The 25,388-nt window shown below is 41.6% G+C and overlaps 1 protein-coding gene across 1 annotated transcript in view; it reads left to right on the top strand.

Annotated features, from left to right (window-relative positions):
* The window catches only part of slc6a3 (solute carrier family 6 member 3), a 124,715-nt gene extending 99,800 nt beyond the window's left edge, over window positions 1-24,915 (top strand). Inside the window, exons 11-14 of the mRNA XM_060825323.1 lie at window positions 1,761-1,861; window positions 15,618-15,785; window positions 17,330-17,401; window positions 24,892-24,915. Of these exons, the coding sequence (XP_060681306.1) occupies window positions 1,761-1,861; window positions 15,618-15,785; window positions 17,330-17,401; window positions 24,892-24,915 (365 nt within the window). The remainder of the gene's footprint in view (window positions 1-1,760; window positions 1,862-15,617; window positions 15,786-17,329; window positions 17,402-24,891) is intronic.
* Window positions 24,916-25,388: the final 473 nt, after the last annotated feature.

The raw sequence follows: 25,388 nt of genomic DNA, 5'->3' as shown, positions 1-25,388 counted from the left end.
ACCTTTTCCCCTAGCTTCTGTTCCTTGTCCCAAGACTATTTTGCCAAATCACATTCCCACAGCAGTAGCTGATCTTGACAGCCCCCCAACTCGATGTTTCTATAAGGATGGAGCTAAAGACTAACTGTGGTTCACCCCTTTGAGTGACCCAAATAGATAAGCTGAATGAGAATTGCCAAGATTGCTGATTGCTGGCAGTACATCTCCCAGGTTATGTCAACTTTATATCTCCACTCCACCCCAAGTGCCAGACCGTATGCTGCAGAGCCACGGGGGTGACTGTGACCAACTATTTGGATGGCAGCGGTACAGACCCCCCTGACCAAGATCATTATGTATGAATGAATGACTGCCTGTGGCTAATTCCCTGGATTACTATGGGGGTTTGCCCTTGACTTACTGTTGCTGAGGCCCCCTTACTGACAGGTGCCTCCGTGTATGACTGTCTTAACGCTTTGAGACATTTAGTTGAAGCATATGCAGAGTATTTGCCACTTGGGTCTCTGGCTCATGGTGCAGGTGTTAGACTGATGTAGTATATTGTTCTACACCAAGTCTACACCCCTTACAGTAAGAATTGCTGACCAGCAAGGCAAGCTGTGTGATTATGTGACTGCACTAGTAGGTATGGCAAGGTAGGGATGGTGCAAACATTGGCAGGTTGGCACTAAGAGATCAGGCAAGCAGCCTTGGGATGCAGTCTGGTCCAATTCTTGAGCTGGGTCCCGATGAATAAGTGTCTCTGCTGCAGCCTTTCAGTGCAAATTGCTGGTGTCCTAACAATATTTGCCTGTAGTACTAGAGTGCACTGCCATTGTAATGGAAAAGTGCTAATGGTTGTGAGAGTTTGTCAACGCCAGACATCCGTATCGGTGAACCAAGGGTGTGTGCAGCTGGTGCCCATGGATCATTCCCTGGGCTGCAGTTTTATTGGAAGTAACATGGAGGTTATTCAAAGCAAACAACAGACTGAATGTACCAGATACCCACTCTGGTTTGGATGTCGAGTTTTCTTGACATCTAGCTTTCTTGACGAGTTTGATAAGATGGGAAGCTGCATACCAAAGAGGTATGTTGCAGCATTGACAAGGCATTTCATCATCAATAATCCCCCTGAACGGGCAACTCATCACTGCCTAGTGAGAAACTTGCCACTCACTGTGAAAAGCAGAAAATATGGTGCAAGATGCCTCTGACGTTGATTCACACAGGGATTTGATTCTGCCACACATCTTGCCATGTTGCTTAGACCCATATAAGATCTGCCCTCTGTTTCTCTTTATATACACCTAGAAGCTATAGCTGTTTTGTTTTTTATTGCTTGCCAGATTACTTTCATAATCAATTTTCTCCCTCTCTAATAGCCTTTTAGTTGTCTGCTGTCAGTTCTTTAAAAAAATCCAGATTCTCTGTCCAATCACTAGTTTTCACTGTTTTATTGTGCTTTATTATGTGATTAGATACTCTCCTTGACCACCTTGTGATTCATCCTTCACATCAAGTTCTTCCTTTTGCCAGTAATAAATCTTTCCTGAGCATTATGAAATATCTGTTTAAACATTGTTCATCCAAAGAATTTTCCCTGCCCATTTAGTCACCTCTTTTTTTCTTATCTCTGTTACTGTTCTTATTTAAGTCGAGGATATAAATACAAATTGTTGTTCTTTGCATTCCAAATAAGAAACATTTGTGACACGCCTTACAATCTCCCGATTGAACCAACCCTTCCATCATAAATTGATTATGTATTTCTTTTCTAGGTGTTGATCGTTTCAGCGACGATATTGAGAAAATGATAGGCAAAAGACCTGGCTTATACTGGAGACTGTGCTGGAAAATTGTCAGTCCCTGTTTCCTTCTGGTAATTCGAAAGACTTATTTATTTTAAAAAATAATCTCAGTATGTGGGCAATGCTGGCATATAACCTACACTAGTTGCTCTACAACTTTGCTGGTACAACTGTGGGGCTTTCTAGGTCATATCAAAGGGTAGTTAAGAGTCCGCTGTGTTGGTGTTAAACTGATGTTTAAATACTGGTGAAGTTAGATAAGGACAGATAATTTCCTTTGTTAAACAACACGAAGTAGGCAATTGATTTTCCATAGCAATTATCAAACTAAATCAGTCTGACTCTTTCATGAACACTGATACCTTAAGTATAATTTATTTACAGATATTTTCTTTTAAACTGCCACAGTTAGATTTGAATTAATTCTTTCTGAATTATTGGTGCAGTAATCACGACACCACAATACCTTAAGGTCTATAATCACAAAACCACAATATTTGTTTAAAGTTAAAAATCACACAACACCAGGTTATAGTCCAACAGGTTTAATTGGAAGCATACTAGCTTTCGGAGCGCTGCTCCTTCATCAGGTGGTTCAGCAGCGTTCTGAAAGCTAGTGTGCTTCCAAATAAACCTGTTGGACTATAACCTGGTGTTGTGTGATTTTTAACTTTGTACACACCAGTCCTACACCGGAATCTTCAAATCGTGATGATATTTGTTGTATTCAGCACATTTTTATAATTTGAGATCATAAAAGGTGTTGATTATCATCTCAACTCTGGAATCTGAACCATAAGCACAGATTATGTTACTCAGACAGTACCAAGTTGACCAAATTGATAATGGATATTCCAATATTGCCATGAGGTCGTTTCAGCAAAGTTGGAAAAGGGAGATTTTCTGTCTGTGCTTTTTGTTGTAAAAACTGTACATGCTGTGTATGTAATTTATTCTACCCTTTTCATCTGATTGTCTTGTTATTTCTTGAATCACAGATAGCTGGGATATATATTGACAAACAGTTTTGTATTGATTAAGCTCAATTAAGAAATTACTTTAACATCAAGTGTTTGGATTTTTAGAGCTGACTGGTCTTTTTTTTTTATAATTTACCATTTCCAGTCCATCATTGATCAACTTACATTTTGGATGCTATTTTTAGGATTCTGAATCGCTCTCACTTATATGATGTAGAATTTAGATACATCGAACACATTTCTTTAGCTCTGCAGGTGCCATTTTGTACCCACAGTGTGTACATATTTGGTCCTGGCTATGTCAGGCATAGTAGCGTGTGAATATGCAAAATAGGCTGATCATAAGGTCCATATGTGTGCAATGCTGATTTGACTCCAGCACTATTGTTTTAGAGCTCATCACTTGAGTTAACACCCTCTCTTGACCCTACACAGCTAAATACATGGTCACTATTAGGAACAATGCTAATCATGAGTGCCACACAACCAATGCTATTTAAGGGGATCATCAATTATTTATCAATATGATTTGGAGATGCCAGTGATGGACTGGAGTATACAAAGTTGAAAATCACACAACACAAGGTTATAATCCAACAGGTTTAATTGAAAGCACTATCTTTAGAGCACTGCTCCTTCAACAGGTGGCTGTGGAGAATAAGATTGTAAGACACAATTTATAGCAAAAGTTTCCCATGTGATGTAATTGAAATTATATATTGAAAAAGACCTGGATTGTTAAGTCTTTCATCTGATGGAATGACCACGTTGGTTTCAGTTCTTTCATATGTAAATCACAAAACTTTTTTTTCAAAAGTTACATTCTCAAATGAACTTTAACAATTGGTGTCTGTCAGCCCATATAATGCATTGAAGGTGTGAGCTCCCCTGTACCATGGTTTGATACCCATGAGGATGGCCTCAATTGGGACCTTGGGTTCATGTCACACTACAGGTGACCCCATTGCACTACACACCACACAGACATTCCTACACATGCACACGCGCACGCACACACCCACACACACACACCAGCACACACTCCTACACACACACGTGCACCTTCTCACAGACTTGTATCCATTTATACTCACTCACACTCACACACATGCGCCCACTTTCTCACAGAACTGAACCTATTTCTCCAAAGTAGCCATCACCCTTTCTATGGGAATGAAGAACAAAGAAAATTTTCAGCCCAGGAACAGACCCTTCAGCCCTCCAAGCCTGAGCTGATCCAAATCTACTGTCTAAACCTGTCAACCAATTCCTAAGCATCTGTATCCCTCTGCTCCCCACCTACTCTTGCATCTATCCAGGTGCATCTTAAATGAATCTACCGTGCCTGCCTCTACCACCTCTGCTGGCAATGCGTTCCAGACACCCACCACCCTCTGTGTGAAGTACTTGCCGTGTGTATCCCCCTTAAACTTTTCACCTCTCACCTTGAAAGTGTGACCTCTCGTTACTGAATCCTTCACCCTTGGAAAAAGCTTATCTCTATCTACCCTGTCTATACCCTTCATGATTTTGTAAACCTCAATCTGGTTCCACCCCCCCCCCCCCCATCTTTTTTCTAATGAAAACAAACCAAACCTATTCAACCTCTCTTCATAGCTAGTACCTTCCATACCAGGCAACATCTTCATAAGCCTTCTCTGCACCCTCTCCAAAGCGTCCACATCCTTTTGGTAATGTAGCAACCAGAACTGTACACAGTATTCTAAATGTGGCCAAACCAATGTCTTGTACAATTTTAACATGACTTGCCAGCTCTTATACTCAATACCCCGTCCAATGAAGGCAAGCATACCATATGCCTTCTTGACCACTCTATCCACCTGTGCAGCAACCTTTAGGGTACAATGGGACCTGTACTCCCAGATCTCTCTGCCCAGCAACGTTTCCCAAGGCTCTTCCATTCATTGTATAATTTGCTCTAGAATTAGACCTGCCTAAATGCATCACCTCATATTTGTCTGGACTGAACTCCAATTGCCACTTTTCCACCCAACATTCCAGTCTATCTATATCTTCCTGTATTCTTTGACAGTCCCTCATGCTATCTGCTACTCCACCAATCTTCGTGCCATCTGCAAACTTGCTGATCATACCAATAGTGCCCTCTTCCAGATCACTTGTGTAAATCACAAACAACAGGTCACCTTTCTCCATTTCGAGAAACTTCCTTCAACTACTACTCTCTGTCTCCTGTTGCTCAACCAGTTCTTTATCCACCTAGCTGGAACATCTTGCACACCATGTGACTTCACTTACTCTATTAGTTCACCATGGGGAACCTGATCAAACACCAAACTAAAGTCCATGTATATGACATCAACAGCCCTTCCTTCATCTATCAACTTGGTCACTTCCTCAAAGAACTCTATTAAGTTGGTAAGGCACAATCTTCCCCGCACAAAACCACGTTGCCTATCACTGATAAGCCTATTCTTTTCTAAATATAAATAGATCCTATCACGCAGTACTTTCTCCAGCAACTTTGTCACCACTGACGTCAGGCTCACTGGTTTATAGTTACCTGGAATATCCCTACTACCCTTCTTGTACAGGGGGACAACGTGAGCAACCCTCCAGTCCTCCGGAACCTCACCTGTGTTTAAGGATGCCACAAAGATATCTGTCAGGGCCCTAGCTATTTCCTCTCTGGCCTCCCCATCTAGTCCTGGGGATTTGTCCATCTTAATAACTCTAGCCTACCCAACACATCTTTCTTACTTATGTCAACGTGATCCAGACTAATCAACTTCTATCTCTAATCTCAAAATTCATCATGTTCCTCTCCTCAGTGAACACTGATGCAAAGTAATCATTCAGAATCTCACCCATTCTCTCAGGTTCAACACACAGCCTTCCTTCATTATCCTTTAGTAGACCAATCCTTTCTCTAGTTACCTATTTGCTTCTTATATAAGAATAAAATGCTTTGGGATTCTCCTTAATTCTGCTCACTAAAGCTATTTCATGACCCCTATTTCATGACCGCTTGATTCCTCGTTTAAGATTGGTCCTACTCTTCCGATATTCTTCAGGGCACATTCTGTTCTTAGCTGCCTAGACCTTATGTACGCTTCTCTTTACCTCTTGGCTAGTCGCACTATTTCTCCTGTCATCCACGGTTCACGAATCTTGCATTTCCTATCCTTTGCCTTAAATGGGATATGCCTATCCTGCACTGTCTTTGAAAGCCTCCCACATATCAAATGTGGACTTCCCTTCAAATAGCTGTTCTCAAACCACATTTCCCAGCTCCTGCCTAATATAATTGGCCTTGGTCCAGTTTAATACTCTTCCCTTAGAACCACTCTCATCTTTGTCTATGGAGTATTCTAAAACTTACAGAATCGTGGTCACTGTTCCCAAAGAAATCCCCCACCACAACTTCTACCACCTGTCCTGGCTCATTCCCCAATACCAGGGCCAATATGGTCCCTTCCCTCGTCGGACTATTGACATTCTGCTCGAGAAAACCCTCCTGGATGCTTCTTACAAATTCTACCCCATCCAGACCTCTGACACTAAGTGTATCTCAGTCAATGTTGGGAAAATTAAAATCTCCCATCACCACTGTCCTCTTGCCTCTACATCTTTCCATAATCTGTTTATCTATTTGTTTGTCTACCTCATACTCACTATTGGGAGGCCTGTAATACAGCCCCAACAATGTAACTGCACCCTTCTTATTTCTCAGCTCCACCCATAATGCCTCACTACCTAAGCCCTCCATAGTGTCATCCTTTAGCACAGCTGTGATATAATCCCTGACCAGCAATGCAACTCCACCCCCACCCCCACCCCCCTTTTACTTCCCTCCCCGTCCTGTCTGAAGTGTCTATATCCTGGAACATTTTGTTGCCAATCATGCCCTTCCTTCAACCAAGTCTCTGTGATTGCAATAACTCCCAGGCACCAATTCAAGTCTTAAGTTCATCTGCCTTGCACACTATATTCATTGCATTAAAGTAAATGTATTTCAGGCATCACCAGTTCTTTTGCGTTCATCTGCTTTCTGCCTACTCTTCCCCTTATTAATGCTATCTTCATGATTCTTTTACAGTCTCCAGTCTCCATCTCGCTGTCTACTTGTTTTCTGTTCTGTTTCCCAGCCCCCTGCCACATTAGTTTAAAACCTCCCCAACAGCAGTAGCAAAAAACTTCCCCAAGGACAGTTTTCCCCAAAGTCTGGTTCAGATGTAGACCATTAATTTTGTAATAGCCCCACCTTCCTCAGAACCGGTCTCAATATCCAACGAATCTGAATTCCTTCCTCCTATACTAAATCTCAAGCCACATGTTCATCCTGCCTACTTTTTCATTTCTACACCAGCAGTAATCCCAAGATCACTACCTCTGAGGTCTTCCTCTTTAACTTCTCTCCTAGGTCCCTAAATTTTTCTTTCAGGACCTCATCTCATTTTTTTACTTATTGTTGGTGCCTACATGCACCAAGACAACAGGCTGTTCACCCTCCCCTCTTAGAATGCTCTGCAGCTGATCAGTGACATCGCTGACTGGAGCACCTGGGCAGTAACATACCATCCGGGAGTCCTGTCCACAGAACCCCTATCCACTCCCCTTACTACAGAATCCCCTATGACTATGGCCCTACGAGTCTTTTTCCCGCCCTTCTGAGCAGCAGTGCCTGCCACGGTGCCATGATCTTGGCAACTGCTGCCCTCCCCTGGTGAGCCATCGCCCCCAACAGTATCCAAAACGGTATACCTGTTTGAGGGAGATAACTGCAGGGGACACCTGCACTGCCTTCCTATTTTTTTTCTGCCTTTTGGTCACCCATTCACTGTCTCCCTCAGCGATTCTAACCTGTGGTGTGACCAGTTCACTAAACATGCTATCCACGACCTCCTCATCATTGCGGATGCTCCACAGTGAATCCATCCGCAGCTCCAGAGCCGTCATGCAGTCAAACAGAAGCTGCAGCTGGACACACGTCTTGCAAGTGTAAGAGTCAGGATTGTTAGCCACATTCCTGAGCTCCCACATCAAGCAAGAGACACATGCCAGGGGTCTGAGGTCCCCTGTCATTGTCAGCTTTAGCTTTATATCAACTAACTAAAACCAAACAATGCACTTAAATATATGTAAAATAAAGATGAAGAAAAAAATAGAAGCCTTACCTTACAGAGTTTTTTTCTTTCGGTCAGAGGAGGGGAGCGGGTGAGAGATATTTCACGTGTAGTATCTCGGGTTTAGCCGCTGCCCAAATATATATTAAGTCCTTACCTTCCCGGCACTCTCCTTGTCTCCACCTTCGCTGTGTCTCCCGCTATTCCCAGACAGGAAAAAATGGGAAAACTTACCCTTCCCAGCAGCCCTCGCTTCACTCCACCTTCTCTTCTCGCCGTCTGTCAAAATGGAGTAACCAAGTGCTCATATGCTGACAAAGTACAACAGTTAACAGAAGATAGATAAACCCCTCCATCCTTCATTTTAGCCCAGTGAGGACCTCTGGCAATCTGGCCTGATGTTTCCCTGTTTGTCTCTGTAGGTTAAACAAGTCAGTTATGCCCAGAGTCACATCACCTGCCTCAAGTTGAGCTCATGGCTGGACTTCAACCATCTTGGAGAGCCAAAGATTTTGGGGGGCACCTTCGACATTAACTGCAAATACTGGTCAGTGATCATCACTGGCTGGTGTCCCTGACTATATCTGAGTTAACATATCTACTGGGGTGACAGACTCTGGAGAGGATGAGGTGAATGCCTCACCAGTGCGTCAACTGGGATTCCACAATCTTCATCCTCAGACACAGTGGTATTGACAATTGAGTGATGGTTCCATGAGTGTGAGCTTGCAGTGACAAGATAGTGACACTTTTACCCTTGAGGAGCATAGTAAATTCTTCATATGTTTTGCATTTTTCAGCCTACTGTGGTGCTGACCTCATGTGCAACTTAGACCTAGGCCATCTGGGTCTTGTAGGAGGGTCTTCATCAGAAAGGAAGACTATCTCCTTTTGGCTTGGATATATTAGACCAAAGTGTTCAGTGAGGAATCTGTGAAGAGCGGAGCCATCTTCTAGTATAAGCATACCACATCTTCCATTGTTTCAGCCCCACCAATGACCACAGTCTTGGCCATTCCAATGACATTGAGCATCATCTCCATCTTCATCAGATTGAGGACACACAGCCCAGGCCTATTTGCAGTTTAAGTGCTGTGGTGCCTCCAATTATACATAACCTTGTCATGTAAGCAACTGAAAAGACTGTCATTGAATGTGGTGCAGGCACCTGTGCGGTGTTCCTGCCTTGGTTGAATATCTGGCAATATGTACAAGGTGTGAGATGTGGGTTTGAGGCTTAATAGAAGTGTCACATGTGTGAGGCTGAAATAAAGCTTAAATATTCTATTCTCATTACAGCGCAGTACAGGCCCTTTGGCCCTCAATGTTGCACCAATCTGTGAAACCAATTTGAGGCCTATCTATCCTCCACTATTCCATTTTCATCCATAAATCCATCCAATGACCATTTAAATGTCCTTAAAATTGATGAGTTTACTACTGTGGCAGGCAGTGTTCCAGGCCCTACTACTCTGAGTAAAGAAACTACCTCTGACATCTGTCGTCTATCTATCACCCCTCCATTTAAAGCTATGCTCCCTTGTGCTAGCTATCACCACCTAAGGAAAAAGACTTTCACAGTCCACCCTATCTGATTATTTTCTATGTCTCAATTAAGTCACCTCTCAACCTCCTTCTCTCCAATGAAAACAGTATCAAGTCCCTCAACCTTTCCTCATAAGACCTTTCCTCCATACCAGGTAACATTCTAGTAAATCTCCTCTGAACCCTTTTCAAAGCTTCCACATCCTTCCTATAATGTGGTGACCAGAACTGTACACAGTGCTCCAAGTGCAGCCACACCAGAGTTTTGTACAGCTGCAACATGATTGCATGATTCCAAAACTCAATCCCTCCACTAATAAAAGTTAACACACCGTATGCCTTCCTAACAACTCTATCAACCTGGGTGGCAACTTTCAGGGATCAATGTACATGGACACCAAAATCTCTCTGCTCATCTACACTACCAAGAATCTTACCTTTAGTCCAGTACTCTGCATTCCTATTGCTCCTTCCAAAGTGAATCACCTCACACTTTCCACATTAAATTCCATTTGCCACCTCTCAACCCAACTCTGCAGCTTACCTATGCCCCTCAATAATCTACAACTTTACCGACCTTAATGTTATCTGCAAATTTATTAACCCAACCTTCCACGCCCTCATTGGGGTCACTTATAAAAATGACAAACAGCATTGGAACCAAAACAGATCCTTGTGGTACACCACTTGTAACTGAACTCCAGGATGAACATTTCCATTCAACAACCATCTTCTGTCTTCCTTTACCTAGCCAACTTCTGATATTATCTGCTAAATCACCCTCAATCCCATGCCTCTTATTCTATGCAATAGCCTACCATGGGGAACCTTATCACAAAAACCTTACTGAGATCCATATACACCACATCCACCTGCTTTACCCTCATCCACCTGTTTGGTCACCTTCTCAAAGAACTCAATAAAGTTTGTGAGGCACAACCTACCCTTCACAAAACTAAGTTGACTATCCCTAATCAACTTATTCCTTTCTAGACGATTATAAATCCTATCTCTTATAACCTTTTCCAACATGTTATCCACACTCACAATTGCCTTTTCCAAGTCTTTATGTCACCTGTTGACATTTAGACTTTCTAGCATTACCACGGGCCAGGGTCCAGGTAATGTTGATGTTTATATGAGGCTCAAACCAAGGGGTAATATAACAGTCTGGTGTCAGAACTGATGGTGGTTTTGATGGACCGGCGCCCCCGTTTTTCATTTTATTATTTTTAGTTAATCTGTTCAGTGAGGGTTGGCCGGTCCTTGTCTCCGGCCAGAGCCGGTCTGCGGTATTTTGCTCAGAAGAGGTGTAATAATTTGAGTGTCAGTGATAAGGTGAGCCTGGATGTACTTTGGGCGAATGTTTGGAATGGTTCAATGCTGAGGAATTTCATGAGCATGTTATTCAAGCAGCCACTTGCCTTGAGCGCCCATCATGAAGCCAAAGTCCTTGGGTTGAGAGTCTCCCGCCAATTCCATTATCTCGGTGTTAAGGTGGTTATATTGCTCTGTTTTTACACACCATGCCGTTTCCAACGTTTTGCTGTTGTTTTTGTACCATGCTGTGACATTGACAACCACAATCCTTTGATCTTTTTAAAATACGAGATCGGGTTTCCATAGTGAGCCGTCTTTCATGAATAACTTTGGCTCAACGTATGATGTCCAGCTGTAATTACTGACATGCTTCCACAACTGGGCTACGATCTTATTATGGTGTTTTATTCGAGCGTTTTTAACAAATGGGCAGCAACCTGAGATGTGTGAAATGGTTTCGATAGCTGTCTCACACCTTCGGCAAGTTTTGTTTCTGTTTGGTCTTCCCCATGATAGGGTGGCTCTTGTTGAGTATAGCTGTTTATAAACCGTGAGAATTTCAGTTGAATTGCTGGTTTCAACCAAGAGTTTGAGATCTTGTCATCTCTGTAATACTGAATGCCTGCCCCTTGATATCCAGGCCTTCACCACTTTTATTCCACTCTCTCCATCCTGCACACCTATTGGGCAGTTTCTGTCACCCAGCATCTGCCTCCTGTAGTGCTGGCATAATTGCCTGGATGTGAGTCGTTGGATCCATTTTCCCTTTGCTGCCACTTTGGCTGTCAGGTAGGAAATCTTCAATTTCTTTGAGGACTTTGAGTTCTCACAGTCCTGCAATGGTATCTCTGTCGCATTCTCCTCTATACTGGAAGGAGGTCCTTATGATCACGTGCTTGGACACATCCAGTGCCTCTCATTTGTGGACAATCATGGATGGAATTTGCACTTCCAGTTTCGGCACACCTAGACCGCCGTTCTGGTTGTTAGAATACAGGACTCCATCAGTGGTAGGAGGTGGAAGGTGGAGGAATTCTTTCATGGCGTTGCATACGATCTGGTCCAGCTTTATGAGTCTGCTTCAAGATGCTTCAGACAGGATCAAATGAAAATACAATCTGGAAATGACATGGGTTTTTAGGATTTCTAGGCATTGCCTCAGTCGGAGGGATGCTGCCTGTATTCCTTTCACTCCCGTCTTAAGCTTCTCCTCACATTCCCCTTCTGTCACACCTGCCCATGGGTTGGTACAAGCACCCAGGCACTTCTCAGTATCGCCTGGGTTTATATAAGCGTTACACAGCTTCCAGTTAGTGAAGTAATTGTACAGGAAGGGCTTCCTCTTAAACGTAAAGTGGAAGCCCTTTGTCTTCACAATGTTAATATTGAGGCCCGTATGGTCACACTATGACTGAAGCAGATTCAGATTCCTCGCCATGCTGGTGTGAGAGTCACTCAGAAGGGCTATGTCATTCTGCAAAGGCCAAAGTCGCACAGTTGACTCTTCTGCCACCCAGGTGCATGGCGACCCCTGAGTCTGCCTTCTCCAGAAAGCATATCAAAGGATCCAGAGCGATGTTAAATAATATCGGAGAGAGTGGGTCGACCTGCATCACATCCCTCCCAATGTCTATTGGAGTAGTATAAGTATTGTTCCCTTCCACCACAGTTATATTGCCACTGTGGAGATCCTTGATCAGGCTTTTGGAAAATGTGCTCTTTGCAACATTTTCAACCGTAGTTTGTGCCCAACTGAGTCGAACACTGTTGCCAGATCAACTGGGAGGTCCTTACTGTTATGTTTTGCTCCCTTAATTATGTTCTCGAGGATGACAATGTTTTCATTGCACCTGGGAGTGGCTGCTAGAAACCCCTGTTGCCTGTTGCTACTTTTGACGGTCTCACTGAGGCGCTTTGGCACTAATTTCGTGAAAAGTCGTAGCAGCATCGGGCCAATGGTTATCAGCCACCAGTTGTCTATGCTTTTCAGGCAGTCTTTATCCTCGCATTTAGGAATCAAAATCATTCAACTCTTTTTTTTTTAGTGATTATACATTATACTGCGCCCTCTCCTCTCAATAATTAATACAGATATAATAAATATATAAATAATCGTGGCTCTAGGACTGATCCTTGTGGCACTCCAACCTGAATATGGCTCATCAGTTTCACTCTGTCTTCTGCATGTTGGCAAGGTTAATACATATGAATGCATTAGCCCTGATACCATGTGCTCCTATCTTGTGTAATAGTCTTTGTGTGGCATCTTATTAAATATGTTCTGAAAATTCAAGCATGCTACATTAACCTGTTTAGCAACTCTGCTTGTTGTTATCCAGGATTTCCTTTTCACAAAACCATGATGACTCTTTTATAGCATTGTGTTTCTAAATGGCCCAGTATTTCTTCCTTAATAATGGACCTTCCTAATGTCAGATGTTAGGCTATTTGGCCTATAGTATTTTGAGTTGAAAAGTGAAGGGCTGATGCCCAGAATGTCGACTCTCCTGCTTCTCGGATGCTGCCTGACCAGTCGTACTTTTCCAGTGCCACCCTTTCGACTCTGATCTCCAGCGTCTGCAGTCCTCATTTTCTCCTATAGTTTCTTAACTTCTGCCTCCATTCCTCTTGAACAGTGCATCATAGGCACAGTTTTCCAGTCCACCAAAATCCTCCCAGAATCCAATGAGTTCTGGAATATTTTGATCAATACCTCTACTAAATCTTCAGCCACTTCCTTTAAACCCTTGGACACAGGCCATTAAAGTCCTGCACTAGATCACTTTTAATCCCATTAGGTTTCAAATATTTATCCATCATGATTTGAGATCTTTCCTACAGTTAGTACTTTGCTTATGTTATCTTTGGAATGTTTATAATATTCTCCACCTTGAAGACTGATGCACAAAGTATTGATTTAAATTATTCGCCATTTCCCTGTTCCCCATTATCAATTCCCTAGTTGCATTCCCCAGGAGTCCCGCACTTATTTTGGCTACTCACAATCTGTAAGAGTGGTAGAGGCAAAAACCCTCATAATATGTAAGGAGTCTTTAGATGTACACTTGCAATGCCAAGGCATAAAAGGTCAAGTGTTAGAAAATGGGATTAGAATAGTTAGGTCATTGTTTTTGACCAGCATAATCTTGATGGGTTAACAGGCCTTTTTCTGTGCTGTAGATCTGTATGACTCTGATTCTATGTCATTCATTCTCTTTCTATATGTGAAAAGCTCTTGGTGTTTTTTTTATATATTTCTTGCCAAGTTACTTCCATAATCAATTATCATCCTCCTTATTAGTCTTTGAGTCATCTGCTGCTGACTTCTAAAATAATTTCCTATCCTCTGACATACCACTATTTTACGCATCTTTGAATGCCTTGGTTTCTAATTGAATACTTTCCTCGATCACCTTTTTAAATCACATTTGGTTCATCCTGCTCATTGAGTCCTTTTTGACTGGATTAAATATTTGTTGAGCATTATGCAATATCTGTTTATATATTTACCATTGCACATCCACTGACTTTCTCCTTTTCTATTATTTCATCCCACTTTAGACAACTTGAGACAACTTTTTGTGTATGCAAACATGCAGGCTCACTTTAAGTAGAGCAGGCCAGCTTTAACTCATAAGCTCTCACTATTTGCAAGGTAGTACAATCACTATGCTCAGATGTGTGATCACACAATAGTGCAATTCCCTATTCTCATATCTGTTTTCAGGTCTCATTAAATTTCCTGCCATAATATTTTATTCATAAAATTATATGAGGTCAACAACCAAAAGGAATGAAGCAATAAGCTGCTACATCTGCATTAATGATTTCATTGAAATAATAGAGGTGTAATATTTAGATAGTGGTTATGCTGTTACTTCTCAGAGCTTTCATTATTGAGGAAACGCTTTTCTTAAATAATGTTTAGCCATTTAAATTTCTATATGGATACACAGTGACAATTTCCATAAACACACTCCTACTGATACCAGAGCATGGAGATGTTGCAGTTTTAGTATGCTTCCAAAGCTGAGCTATCAGCGTAGTACTGGGACCTCTACTCCAAGTATGTGCTGCTTGGACATTCATATAATGCCAGTTCATATGTTGTTTGAAGCACGTTGCTTATTCAGCACAGGGAATTTGTTAGTGGCACAGAGTTACCCAAATTTCTTTGAGCAGTTGCTTTAAATGTATAATCGTTGTAACTGAAACAGGTCAAGATACATGTAGGGAGGATAATGATAATAGTATACAGACCTCTTGAGGCCTGATGCACACAACAGTCAAGCTAAGCGATCTAGGAGGAAGGTTAAAGCCGAAGAATTACACATGCTCTGCCTTTGATCCTCTTTATAGTTCCCATTTTCAACAGATGAACAGCAAATGGTGCACTTCTCAGATGCACCAGCTGCTAAGTAAGCAACATTCTAGATATTTTCTGCTTGCATTACCCAGCACTTGGCTCATGATGCAGCAACTAAAATGCAATAATTCGTGTCTTGTGTTGCAAACACTACAGGAAGAGCACGTCAGCAAGTGCAAGTTATAACATCGGCCACCTGCTATGACTAGTCAGGAGTTCAAAAAGGTAGATTGCACCAATTATTTCCAGTTTGAGGTAGCATAATCATTGATAAACAATAAATATGAGGTGGGAAATTTCAGTGCCATTAGGGCCTATTACTGCGATGTGAAATATTGCATTTTTCAGAAGGGGAAGTTTTATCCCTTTGTTTTGGAACCATCAGTGGCTTTAGTGTAAATCTTTATTTCAGTTATTCATCAAAATCATCTAAGTGTAAAAACTGTCATAGGACAAACTTAACAACCGCTTTATCTGTTTCCATCTTTCCTCCCAACTTTATTTAATAAAGTTTGTTGTGGTCGTCAGCATTTCAACATTCAAAGCACCAGAATACGGCAATTACATCTTTCCAGACTGGGCCAATGTCATTGGATGGTGTATTGCCATATCTTCAATGGCAATTGTACCCATTTTTGCCGTGTACAAATGTATCAGCCTGCGTGGAACCTTACGTGAGGTGAGTACATCTCATATTTGTTCATTAGTAATGGATTTTTTTTGCTCTTGTTATAGACTTGAGAGCTATTAAGTGATTTATTGTTCCTTATTTTTGTTCTTCGTGTCTAAAATTCAGAGAAAAGTTTTCATTACAGCCAAACTCAAAAAAAAGTTATTTATTGATGCAAATAAATCATTTTTTTTGAAAAAAGGCACCACATTTCCTAATAAGGGAGTCTAAAACTAGGCGCATAGATTTAAGGTAAGGAGGGAGAAATACATAGGGATCCAGAGGGGCAATTTTTCCACACAGAGGGTGAGAAGTGTCTGGAACAGGCTGCCAGAGATAGTGGTGGAGACAAGTACAATTTTGTCATTTAAGAAAATATTTGAACAAATACATGGATGGGATAGGTATGAAGGGAAATAGGACTAGTTTAATAGTGAAAAATGGATGGCATGGACAAGTTAGGCCGAAGAGCACGCTTCCATGCTGTAAACCTGTAAGGCTCGGTTATAATCAATCAATAAAGATTCATACATGATCATTCATATAGGTCACTTCATGAACTTTATAATTAATGCTTCTGTTCATATCTGTTCAATCATTTGACAACATAGGATAAAGCTAAAAATATGTAGCAAGTTAGTCAGCATCTATAAAATAAAAAAGGCATAATAACAGTTATAATCATTCATCAGGTGGAAAACAGAAATAATTCCATTCATTAGTAAAATAGAAAAAGGCAACAGGTAAGAAGGATCTGATCATAGGATTTAATGGGTTAAATAGTCTGCAAATAGTATCATACAGAACTTCTAAATAATATGAAAAATTTTTTTTTGGCAAATGAAATATTAAAAATGCAGAAAAGACAGGTGGCATGGGACACATTGAATTTTCACATTTTGAAAAAAAAAACAGATATTACTCCAATCCCACTCCATCAGAACTGTGCTCTGACAAACTGCAATTGAAAGATAATTGTCAGGGGTCAGTCATATGCATTGCATCGTAGCCTATTCAGAAAAACATGGGTAAACAGTAAACTGCCTATCACTTGACCAAGGAATGATGATCGTAATACTCTAATGAGGGAGAGTGAGATACTGAAAAAAAAGAGGCAAATGTGTCACTATAATCTTTAAGGAAATGTTTAAAATATCTCAAATGAATATCAGTGCTACTACATTTGCACGGTTCAATTGAATGTCACTTTTTAAGCAGAATTAAAAATTAAAGAACAATTTACACAGAAATGTCTAAAAGGGTTTTATAAAGCACTAGACAAAGCATAAATGTCAAATATAAGGAAAAAAGTATTTATATAATCTTTAAAGAGATAAGTCCTCATTTTGAAGGTAGAGAATCCCAATGATTAAACATCATGCCTGAAGGAATGGGCACCACAGCCAGTGGGGGCGAACATGAAGCAAGAATCCAAAAGTATGCAAGAACTATATGGTGCACTCAAGGAATGGTGAATGAAGATTGCTCAGGTGGGATGGATGACACTATGGTCTGTTTGCTATTGATGCATGGAATCTTGTTTATCATTTTAGAGATTAGCTTGTGCGATTACACCTGAGAAGGACCAGCGTCTAGTGGAACATGGAGAACTTCGTCAGCTTACTGTGAGTAACAGCCAATGAGAAATGGACTTCAGCAATATTATCTTGTATTGATGCCATGTGAACCAAAGCAACTTTGAAGGTGGAATATGCTTCTCAAATTTATAAAGCAGACAACTCTTTTTGGTGTGTGTATAAAGCAAAATTGTACAGATACTGGAGATCTGAAAAATAGAAAATATTGGAGAAACTGCAATTCAGGCAGTCTTTGTGGAAAGAGTGAAACATAATGTTTCAAATCCAATGGACCTTCAGAACAGAGAAGGGAGAGAAAATGATGGCTTTTATGTTATTGATAGAAGTGGAAGAGAAGCCAGTGGAACAGATGTTGAGGGTCCCGAAAGCAACAGAGAAAAGGACTGCTAATGGTTGTAAAGCAAAAATCTAGATGCAAAATAGGTGTGAATGATTGGTGCAAATAGTTGATAATAGGTCCACTCTGAAAGAAAACCAATGTCATCAAAACGCGAGGGGAATGGTGGAGGTCAGTCAGTGGAATCAAGATGGGAAACAGTAATCATGCTCTGAAGTTGGTTAATGTTGAGTCCTCAAGGCTGGAAAGTGCCGAAGCGGAAAATGAGGCGCCATTCATCCTGGAACATTGCAGCAGAACTAGGGCAGCAAGGTTAGTACAAAAGCAGAAAGGTGTATTGAAGTAAAAATAGAAAGTGCTGCAGAAAGTCAGCAAAACATATTGAGTCCAGTGACTCATCAGAACCATTCTCTCTACACTTGCTACCAGACCTGTTGAGTTTCTGCAGCACTTCCTATTTTTGTTTCATATTTCCAGCATCTGTAGCTCATCCTTTTTACTCTGGTCTATTGAAATGGCAGGCAACTGAAAAGCCAAAGCTACTTTTACAAATAGAGCAGAGATGTTCTGTCACCCAGTCTGTAGAATCCCTACAGTGTGGAAACAGGCCATTTGGTCCAATGCATCCCCACCAACCCACCCAGACCCGTTCTCCTATCCTATTACTCTACATAGCCCCTGACTAATGCACCTAACCTACACATCCTTGAACACTAATGGGCAATTTAGCATGGCCAATTCACCTAACCTGCACATCATTGGATTGTGGGAGGAAACTGGAGCACCCAGAGGAAACCCAACAAGACACTGGGCGGACGTGCAAACTCCACACAGACAGTTGCCCGAGGTGGGAATCGAACCTGGGTCGCTGCCGCTGTGAGGCAGTGCTAACTACTAAGCCACCATGTATGAAACATGAATAACAGGGTTAATAGTCCATTGCAGTTTCTGATCTTGGACAAAATGATCAATGTTTTATAGTTTTATTTATGTCTGTACCATGGATAAAAACCACGATGTGAATTTCTTTTTTGTTCAGATATGACATATTGGAACAAGCAATATAGGACAAATCACATGAACAAAAACAATGAAATAAACATTAACAGTTTGTCATCTACACACAAAGGGCCTGAAATTTGGAACAGAGATGGATGTTCTTCAGTCAAATCTGTTTTCTAGTGATATCGAGCAGGTTAGGATAGAATTTCAGTAAAGATCCAGTCGGCTAGATGCCCTTCCACTGTACTGTCAGACCATCATTCAATGCCACATCCAGCAGAGACTGAGAGCAGCCACATGGGTACACATATTACATTTATCTGGAGGACTTCACTTCATTTGTTACCCAATGAATTAATATTATCAAAACTTTGGAGAGGTAGTGCCCCTATCTCCAAGCCAGGTATCCCAAGTCCAAGCCCTACCTTATTCAGAAGTGTGTAATAACATCTCTGAATCTATCCCGAATAGCAGAGAGATATTTGCCAGACAACGTGATGGAAGTTGTCCTCAGCACGGAACCTGGTCTCCACAAGGAGGTCACCTCTACCATTATTGTTATGGACAGATGCTGTACGACAGGCAGGTTGGTGAGAACAAAGTCGAGTACATTTTTCTTTCTATTAGTTGTCTCCCCACCTGCAGCAAACCCAATCTCAAAGTTATATGTTTCAGGACCAGGTCTGTTGACAGGACTAGTGCTACTAAACCATTCTTGCTGTTGGACCTTGGAGCAATCTAGGTTACATCTTGTGCCCTTGCTGCTCTCAATGTTTCCTCCAAATGCTGTTCAACATGAAAGATCACTGCTGCAGGCTTGCCATACATAGTAGGGGAGAGGTTTCTCGCTCATACTTGACCTAATTCCATGAGGCATGCACTGTGTGAGGCCTGGAGTCAATGGTGAATAGCATGGCTGCTCCGTCCTTCCTGTATAAAACTTGAATTTAAAAACTGAAACCCATTCTAAGAGTTTTTTTTTCTATGCTGATTTCAGTAAAATGTTGTATTCCTGTCACTTAATCTTCCTACAGATATTAGTGCCACCTCTGGTGGGTCAGACCAATTGATGGGACAGGATCTAGCTTGATAATGGAGGTATCTTGTGTTAACAGAAAGATATGATTATGTAAAATTGTTTTTTGACTAGTCTGTACCACAGTCTCCCTAGTTTTGGCAGTGAGGAGGAGCAGAATTGGGATGGGCATGCCTTCGTCACTTGCACATCTGATGCCTAGTCTGATATGATATGGGCTATTTGGCTTTGTTCTTATTATTCATATCATCTGGTTTTGGAGGTTTGATACAATGGAGTTACTCACTCAGTCATCCCAAAGGCAGTTAAGGGTAAAGCACATTGCATCTGGCATCACATGTAAATAGATTAGGTAGGCACAACACCGATCAAGGACAGTAGTGGGAGATTGTGTATTGAGTCGGAAGAGATAGGAGTGGTCTTGAATGAGTACTTTTCTTCAGTATTTACGAACGAGAGGGACCGTATTGTTGAAGAGGAGAGTGTGAAACGGACTGGTAAGCTAGAAGAGATACTTGTTAGGAAGGAAGATGTGTTGGACATTTTGAACAACTTGAGGATAGACAAGTCCCCCGGGCCTGACAGGATATATCCTAGGATTACGTGGGAAGCAAGAGAGGAAATTGCAGTACCGTTGGCAATGATCTTTTCATCTTCACTGTCAACGGGGGTGGTACCAGGGGACTGGAGAGTAGCGAATGTTGTACCCCTGTTCAAAAAAGGGAATAGGGATAACCCCGGGAATTACAGGCCAGTTAGTCTTACTTTTGTGGTAGGCAAAGTAATGGAAAGGATACTGAGGGATAGGATTTATGAGTATCTGGAAAGACACTGCTTGATTAGGGACAGCCAGCACGGATTTGTGAAGGGTAGGTCTTGCCTTACAAGTCTTATTGAATACTTTGAGGAGGTGACCAAGCATGTGGAAGAGGGTAGAGCAGTGGATGTAGTGTACATGGATTTTAGTAAGGCATTTGATAAGGTTCCCCATGGTAGGCTTATGCGGAAAGTCAGGAGGCATGGGATAGAGGGAAACTTGGCCAATTGGATTGAAAACTGGCTAACCGGTTGAAGTCAGAGAGTGGTGGTAGATGGTAAACATTCAGCCTGGAGCCCAGTTACAAGTGGAGTTCCGCAGGGATCGGTTCTGGGTCCTCTGCTGTTTGTAATTTTTATTAATGACTTGGATGAGGGAGTCGAAGGGTGGGTCAGTAAATTTGCAGATGATACGAAGATTGGTGGAGTTGTGGACAGTGAGGAGGGCTGTTGTCGGCTGCAAAGGGACTTAGATATGATGCAGAGCTGGGCTGAGGAGTGGCAGATGGAGTTCAACCCTGCCAAGTGTGAGGTTGTCCATTTTGGAAGAACAAATAAGAATGTGGAATACAGGGTTAACGGTAGGGTTCTTTGTCAGGTGGACGAACAGAGGAATCTTGGGGTCTACGTACATAGATCTTTGAAAGTTGCCACTCAGGTGGATAGAGCTTGTAAGAAGGCCTATGGTGTATTAGCGTTCATTAGCAGAGGGATTGAATTCAAGAGTCGTGAAGTGATGTTGCAGCTGTACAGGACTTTGGTTAGGCCACATTTGGAGCACTGTGTGCAGTTCTGGTCGCCTCACTTTAGGAAAGATGTGGAAGCTTTGGAGAGGGTGCAGAGAAAATTTACCAGGCTGTTGCCTGGAATGGAGAATAGGTCGTACGAGGATAGGTTGAGAGTTCTCGGCCTTTTCTCATTGGAACGGCGAAGGATGAGGGGTGACTTGATAGAGGTTTATAAGATGATCAGAGGAATAGATAGAGTAGACAGTCAGAAACTTTTTCCCCGGGTACAACAGAGTGTTACAAGGGGACATAAATTTAAGGTGAAGGGTGGAAGGTATAGGAGAGATGTCAGGGGTGGGTTCTTTACCCAGCGAGTGGTGGGGGCATGGAATGCGCTGCCCGTGGGAGTGGTAGAGTCAGAATCATTGGCGACCTTTAAGCGGCAATTGGATAGGTACATGGATGGGTGCTTAATCTAGGATAGATGTTCGGCACAACATCGTGGGCTGAAGGGCCTGTTCTGTGCTGTATTGTTCTATGTTCTATGTTCTAACACATTTTCTTCCCTAATCAAAGCGCTATTTGGTCAGCATACTAGCTTTTTTATTTCAAACTTATTGAATTAAATGAAATTAAATTCTGCAGGTGAGTGAAGACTAGAGAGAGGTGGTCATTGGGGAAGAGTTCCAGCAACAAAGCTGGTAGAGTGAGTGAGGAGAGGTGGTTGGAGGAGACGGCAGTTTTGGGGTTGGCTTTCAGTGTCGCCATCCCATCTTCCTGACTGTATAGTTTTATAGTGTGTTGTGGCTCTGGTTTTGTGTGTAGTACTGGTGACTCTGTTGGGAAGTAGTGAAATTTGCAGGCATTTCATCACGGAGGAGTGAATTGAGGCCCAGCAATGCTCAGCTCCAAACAGATGGTAAGCGTCTGGTGTTTTCACCCAAGTGACACAGGCTCAAGCCAATCCATAAAATGTGTGAAGATGTATTGGGGTTTGCTGGGGGTAATGAAGTTTTTGGTGCAAATAATGGCAGAATCCGATCGTGCATGGCTCATATCTCATCTGTGTCCTTGATGGAGAGGATGGCAAGCCAAATGGAGAGACATGGATCATACTACAGATGCAATAGTTCTGAAGGGACATATAGACAACCATGAGGTCATTGAAGTGATAGATGGATGAAAGGGACTGTCCAGGTGTCTTTAGGATTCCAGGAGGTGAAACTTCAGGGTAGAGCACCGGAAGGGTTCGGGCATTGGGCACTCCTGTTAGGGTGCTTCCTTGGCTGAAAGTATATCTTTAATCCCTTTGACAGTGACACTCCAGATGCTTCTCTGCTGCCCTGGACAGATGCTGGTAGTCCTATGGCTACCACTATGGCTACTGTATTGTCAAGGTGTAGACTAAGGAGAAAGTGAGGTCTGCAGATGCTGGAGATCAGAGCTGAAAATGTGTTGCTGGAAAAGCGCAGCAGGTCAGGCAGCATCCAAGGAGCAGGAAATTCGACGTTTTGGGCATATGCCCTTCATCAAGATGTAGACTAAGGCTATCTAGCATTCTGGAGCTTTCCTCCATTGCATCTAGGAGGTGCAGAGGGAGCATCTAACAGAAGCTGTAATGAGCACCTTACCATATACATGGACTAGTACTGAGATTCACTGGGTGACATTAATTTCTTAAATGTAAAATTATGTTTAATTGTAGAAAATATTTTGGAATTGTGAACTGAAATAATTTGCATTTTTATTTGAATATAATTGTTGACATTAGCCAGCTGTTAAATCCAATGAGTGTCGAGGCACCCATAAGGACCTGTATTGATGATGGGCTTTGCACACAATGATCACAATAACACAAATAGATCAACCAATATTCTATTGAATGACAGAGGACATTTGAAGGGCCTATTTCCACTCCTAATGTGTATGTTTGTATGTATAGCCTTGATGGTATGGATTACTCACTGGGCTCACTCAAGACCTCAAAGGTACAGTACCATGTAAACAATGGCCTTATCAATGGTGGCCCTTCCAGTCACATAGCAACAATTATATTTGTCTTGTGCTTTTGTACTCATTTACATAAAGATGTCAGTAACCATGACTTCAGTGGATAGCATATTGTCCCTTAGCATCTAGCCAGGAATAGGATCGGAACACTTGAAGAGCTGTGGCAATTGGGGTTGTGTAAGAATGTGAAATTTACAGTACCTTTCTGTAAACCTCACATGCCTGCATGAACAATGGTTTTACAACCTCCTCATTTTAGGGAACGAAAGCCTTTCTTGTTTATAGAGGAGCCGATTTGCTAATGATGTCACATGAGCACAGGGCAGAAGTGAGGACTGTAGATGCTGGAAATCAGAGTCTAGATTAGAGTGGTATTGGGAAAGGTCAGGCAGCATGCGAGGAGCAGGAAAATCAGCGTTTCAGGCAAAAGTCTTGAGTCTTGATGAAGGGCTTTTGCCTGAAACGTCGAATTTCCTGCTCCTCGGATACTGCCTGACCGGCTGTGCTTTTCCAGCACCACTCTAATCTAGTCTCACATGAGCACAGTCAAAGGTTCCCTGCACCTGGGATAGTCTAGGTCAAGTCCTAATGCTAACAGCCCACTTGGCCTGAGTGTCTCGATCTGGTGTGAATGTAATGTTCACTGGCCAGCCTAACAGTGCATGGGTGGTTTCAATCCTAAGCCTACCCCCGACACTCCTGACCTGTCAGCTCCAGAGAAAGGATAAGCATGTTCTCATCCTTTACATTTTCCATGGAGGCAGGTCAACTTTCCAAAGAGTTGATGGGGCTTTGGAGTATCATGCACCATCACCTGGATAAGGGAACATTTTGAAAGTGAAGTTCCAAATGTTTTACCCATGCTCCCCACTGCAAGTGATGATTTTGATACAGTCTGTCCATCCATGAGTTCACATACCACCAGTGCCAAGCTTTGCCCCTGTGGCACCCTCTATGACTCATTATAACCTTCATGCCAAATTATATCTTCTCCATACCAATTCAATGACGAGACACTCTGTATATTAACAAAACCCCGTTGCAACTGTACAAAGCGTTCAAAAATTTTTTTTAAAAATTGATAGATACCTTATCTTTCTCTTTCTTTAAAAAAAGCTAATTTTATTAAAGGTTAATAAATGTCAATCATCCAGACATTTTAAAGTGCCAATAGCAGAAACTGTAAGTACTTAATTTTTTTTCACTTACATAACTTAGCAATGTGCAAACAACAGAAGAGATCAGAAAGCCAGAGACATCAATCAAAGAATGCTGTTCAGCTTTTTTAACAGAATAATCAATTTCAGGGCTCACACAATAAGTATTATTGACTGCGACAAACCCAAAAGGCAACAACTGTGCATGTGAACCTTTCAGAAATGGAGGGAGACAGTCAGAGTAGAAACAAAGTAAGCAGAAACAAAATCTTTTATCATGCAAAAAGATTCTTCTGTATGTCGTGAAGTGGAGGAATATTTAGATGAACAAATTTTAAAGATATCTGACTATAATCAACACCAAAAGAGATATGCATGTCATGAAAAATATAAGAATTTCAATTTAAAAACTGACATTTTACTACCTACAGCTGCGCCATTGGCTTATGGTGTGAAAACATGGAACAAAAGGAAAGGACTTGGAAAACACAGACAAAAAATGAAAATATCAGCTCCTTCAACATGTGAAGGATGAAAAACAGCTCAAAGTTATACTTAAAAGATCTGAAAACGTGAAATTTGTTGTGTAAGTGATGCTAAGTGTACTGTGACAGAAGAAATTCTTCTTTTGCTTTGACTTCAAGAGTTGCATCGATCAAATCAAAATTGAAGATGTTCACAATTTCCATGCACATAATTTGAATGAAAACTAATGAAAATGAAAATGTTTAAAACAGTGCTGGGTAGTTGGTTTAAGAACATTTAAATTAATAGGATTATTTAGATAAATATAGATTTCAGTTCTTGAATGAAAACATAATATTTCATTTCTTCGTACCTGAACTGAATAATCCATTGTATTAAAATGCATTTTTTCTTTCTCTCCATTGTACTAAAGATACAACATAAATTCAGGAACCACTGCTGT

The sequence above is a fragment of the Hemiscyllium ocellatum genome, chromosome 5 (genome assembly GCF_020745735.1).
Source record: "Hemiscyllium ocellatum isolate sHemOce1 chromosome 5, sHemOce1.pat.X.cur, whole genome shotgun sequence".
Lineage (NCBI taxonomy): Eukaryota > Metazoa > Chordata > Chondrichthyes > Orectolobiformes > Hemiscylliidae > Hemiscyllium > Hemiscyllium ocellatum.
This window is presented reverse-complemented; position numbering and strand designations above follow the sequence as displayed.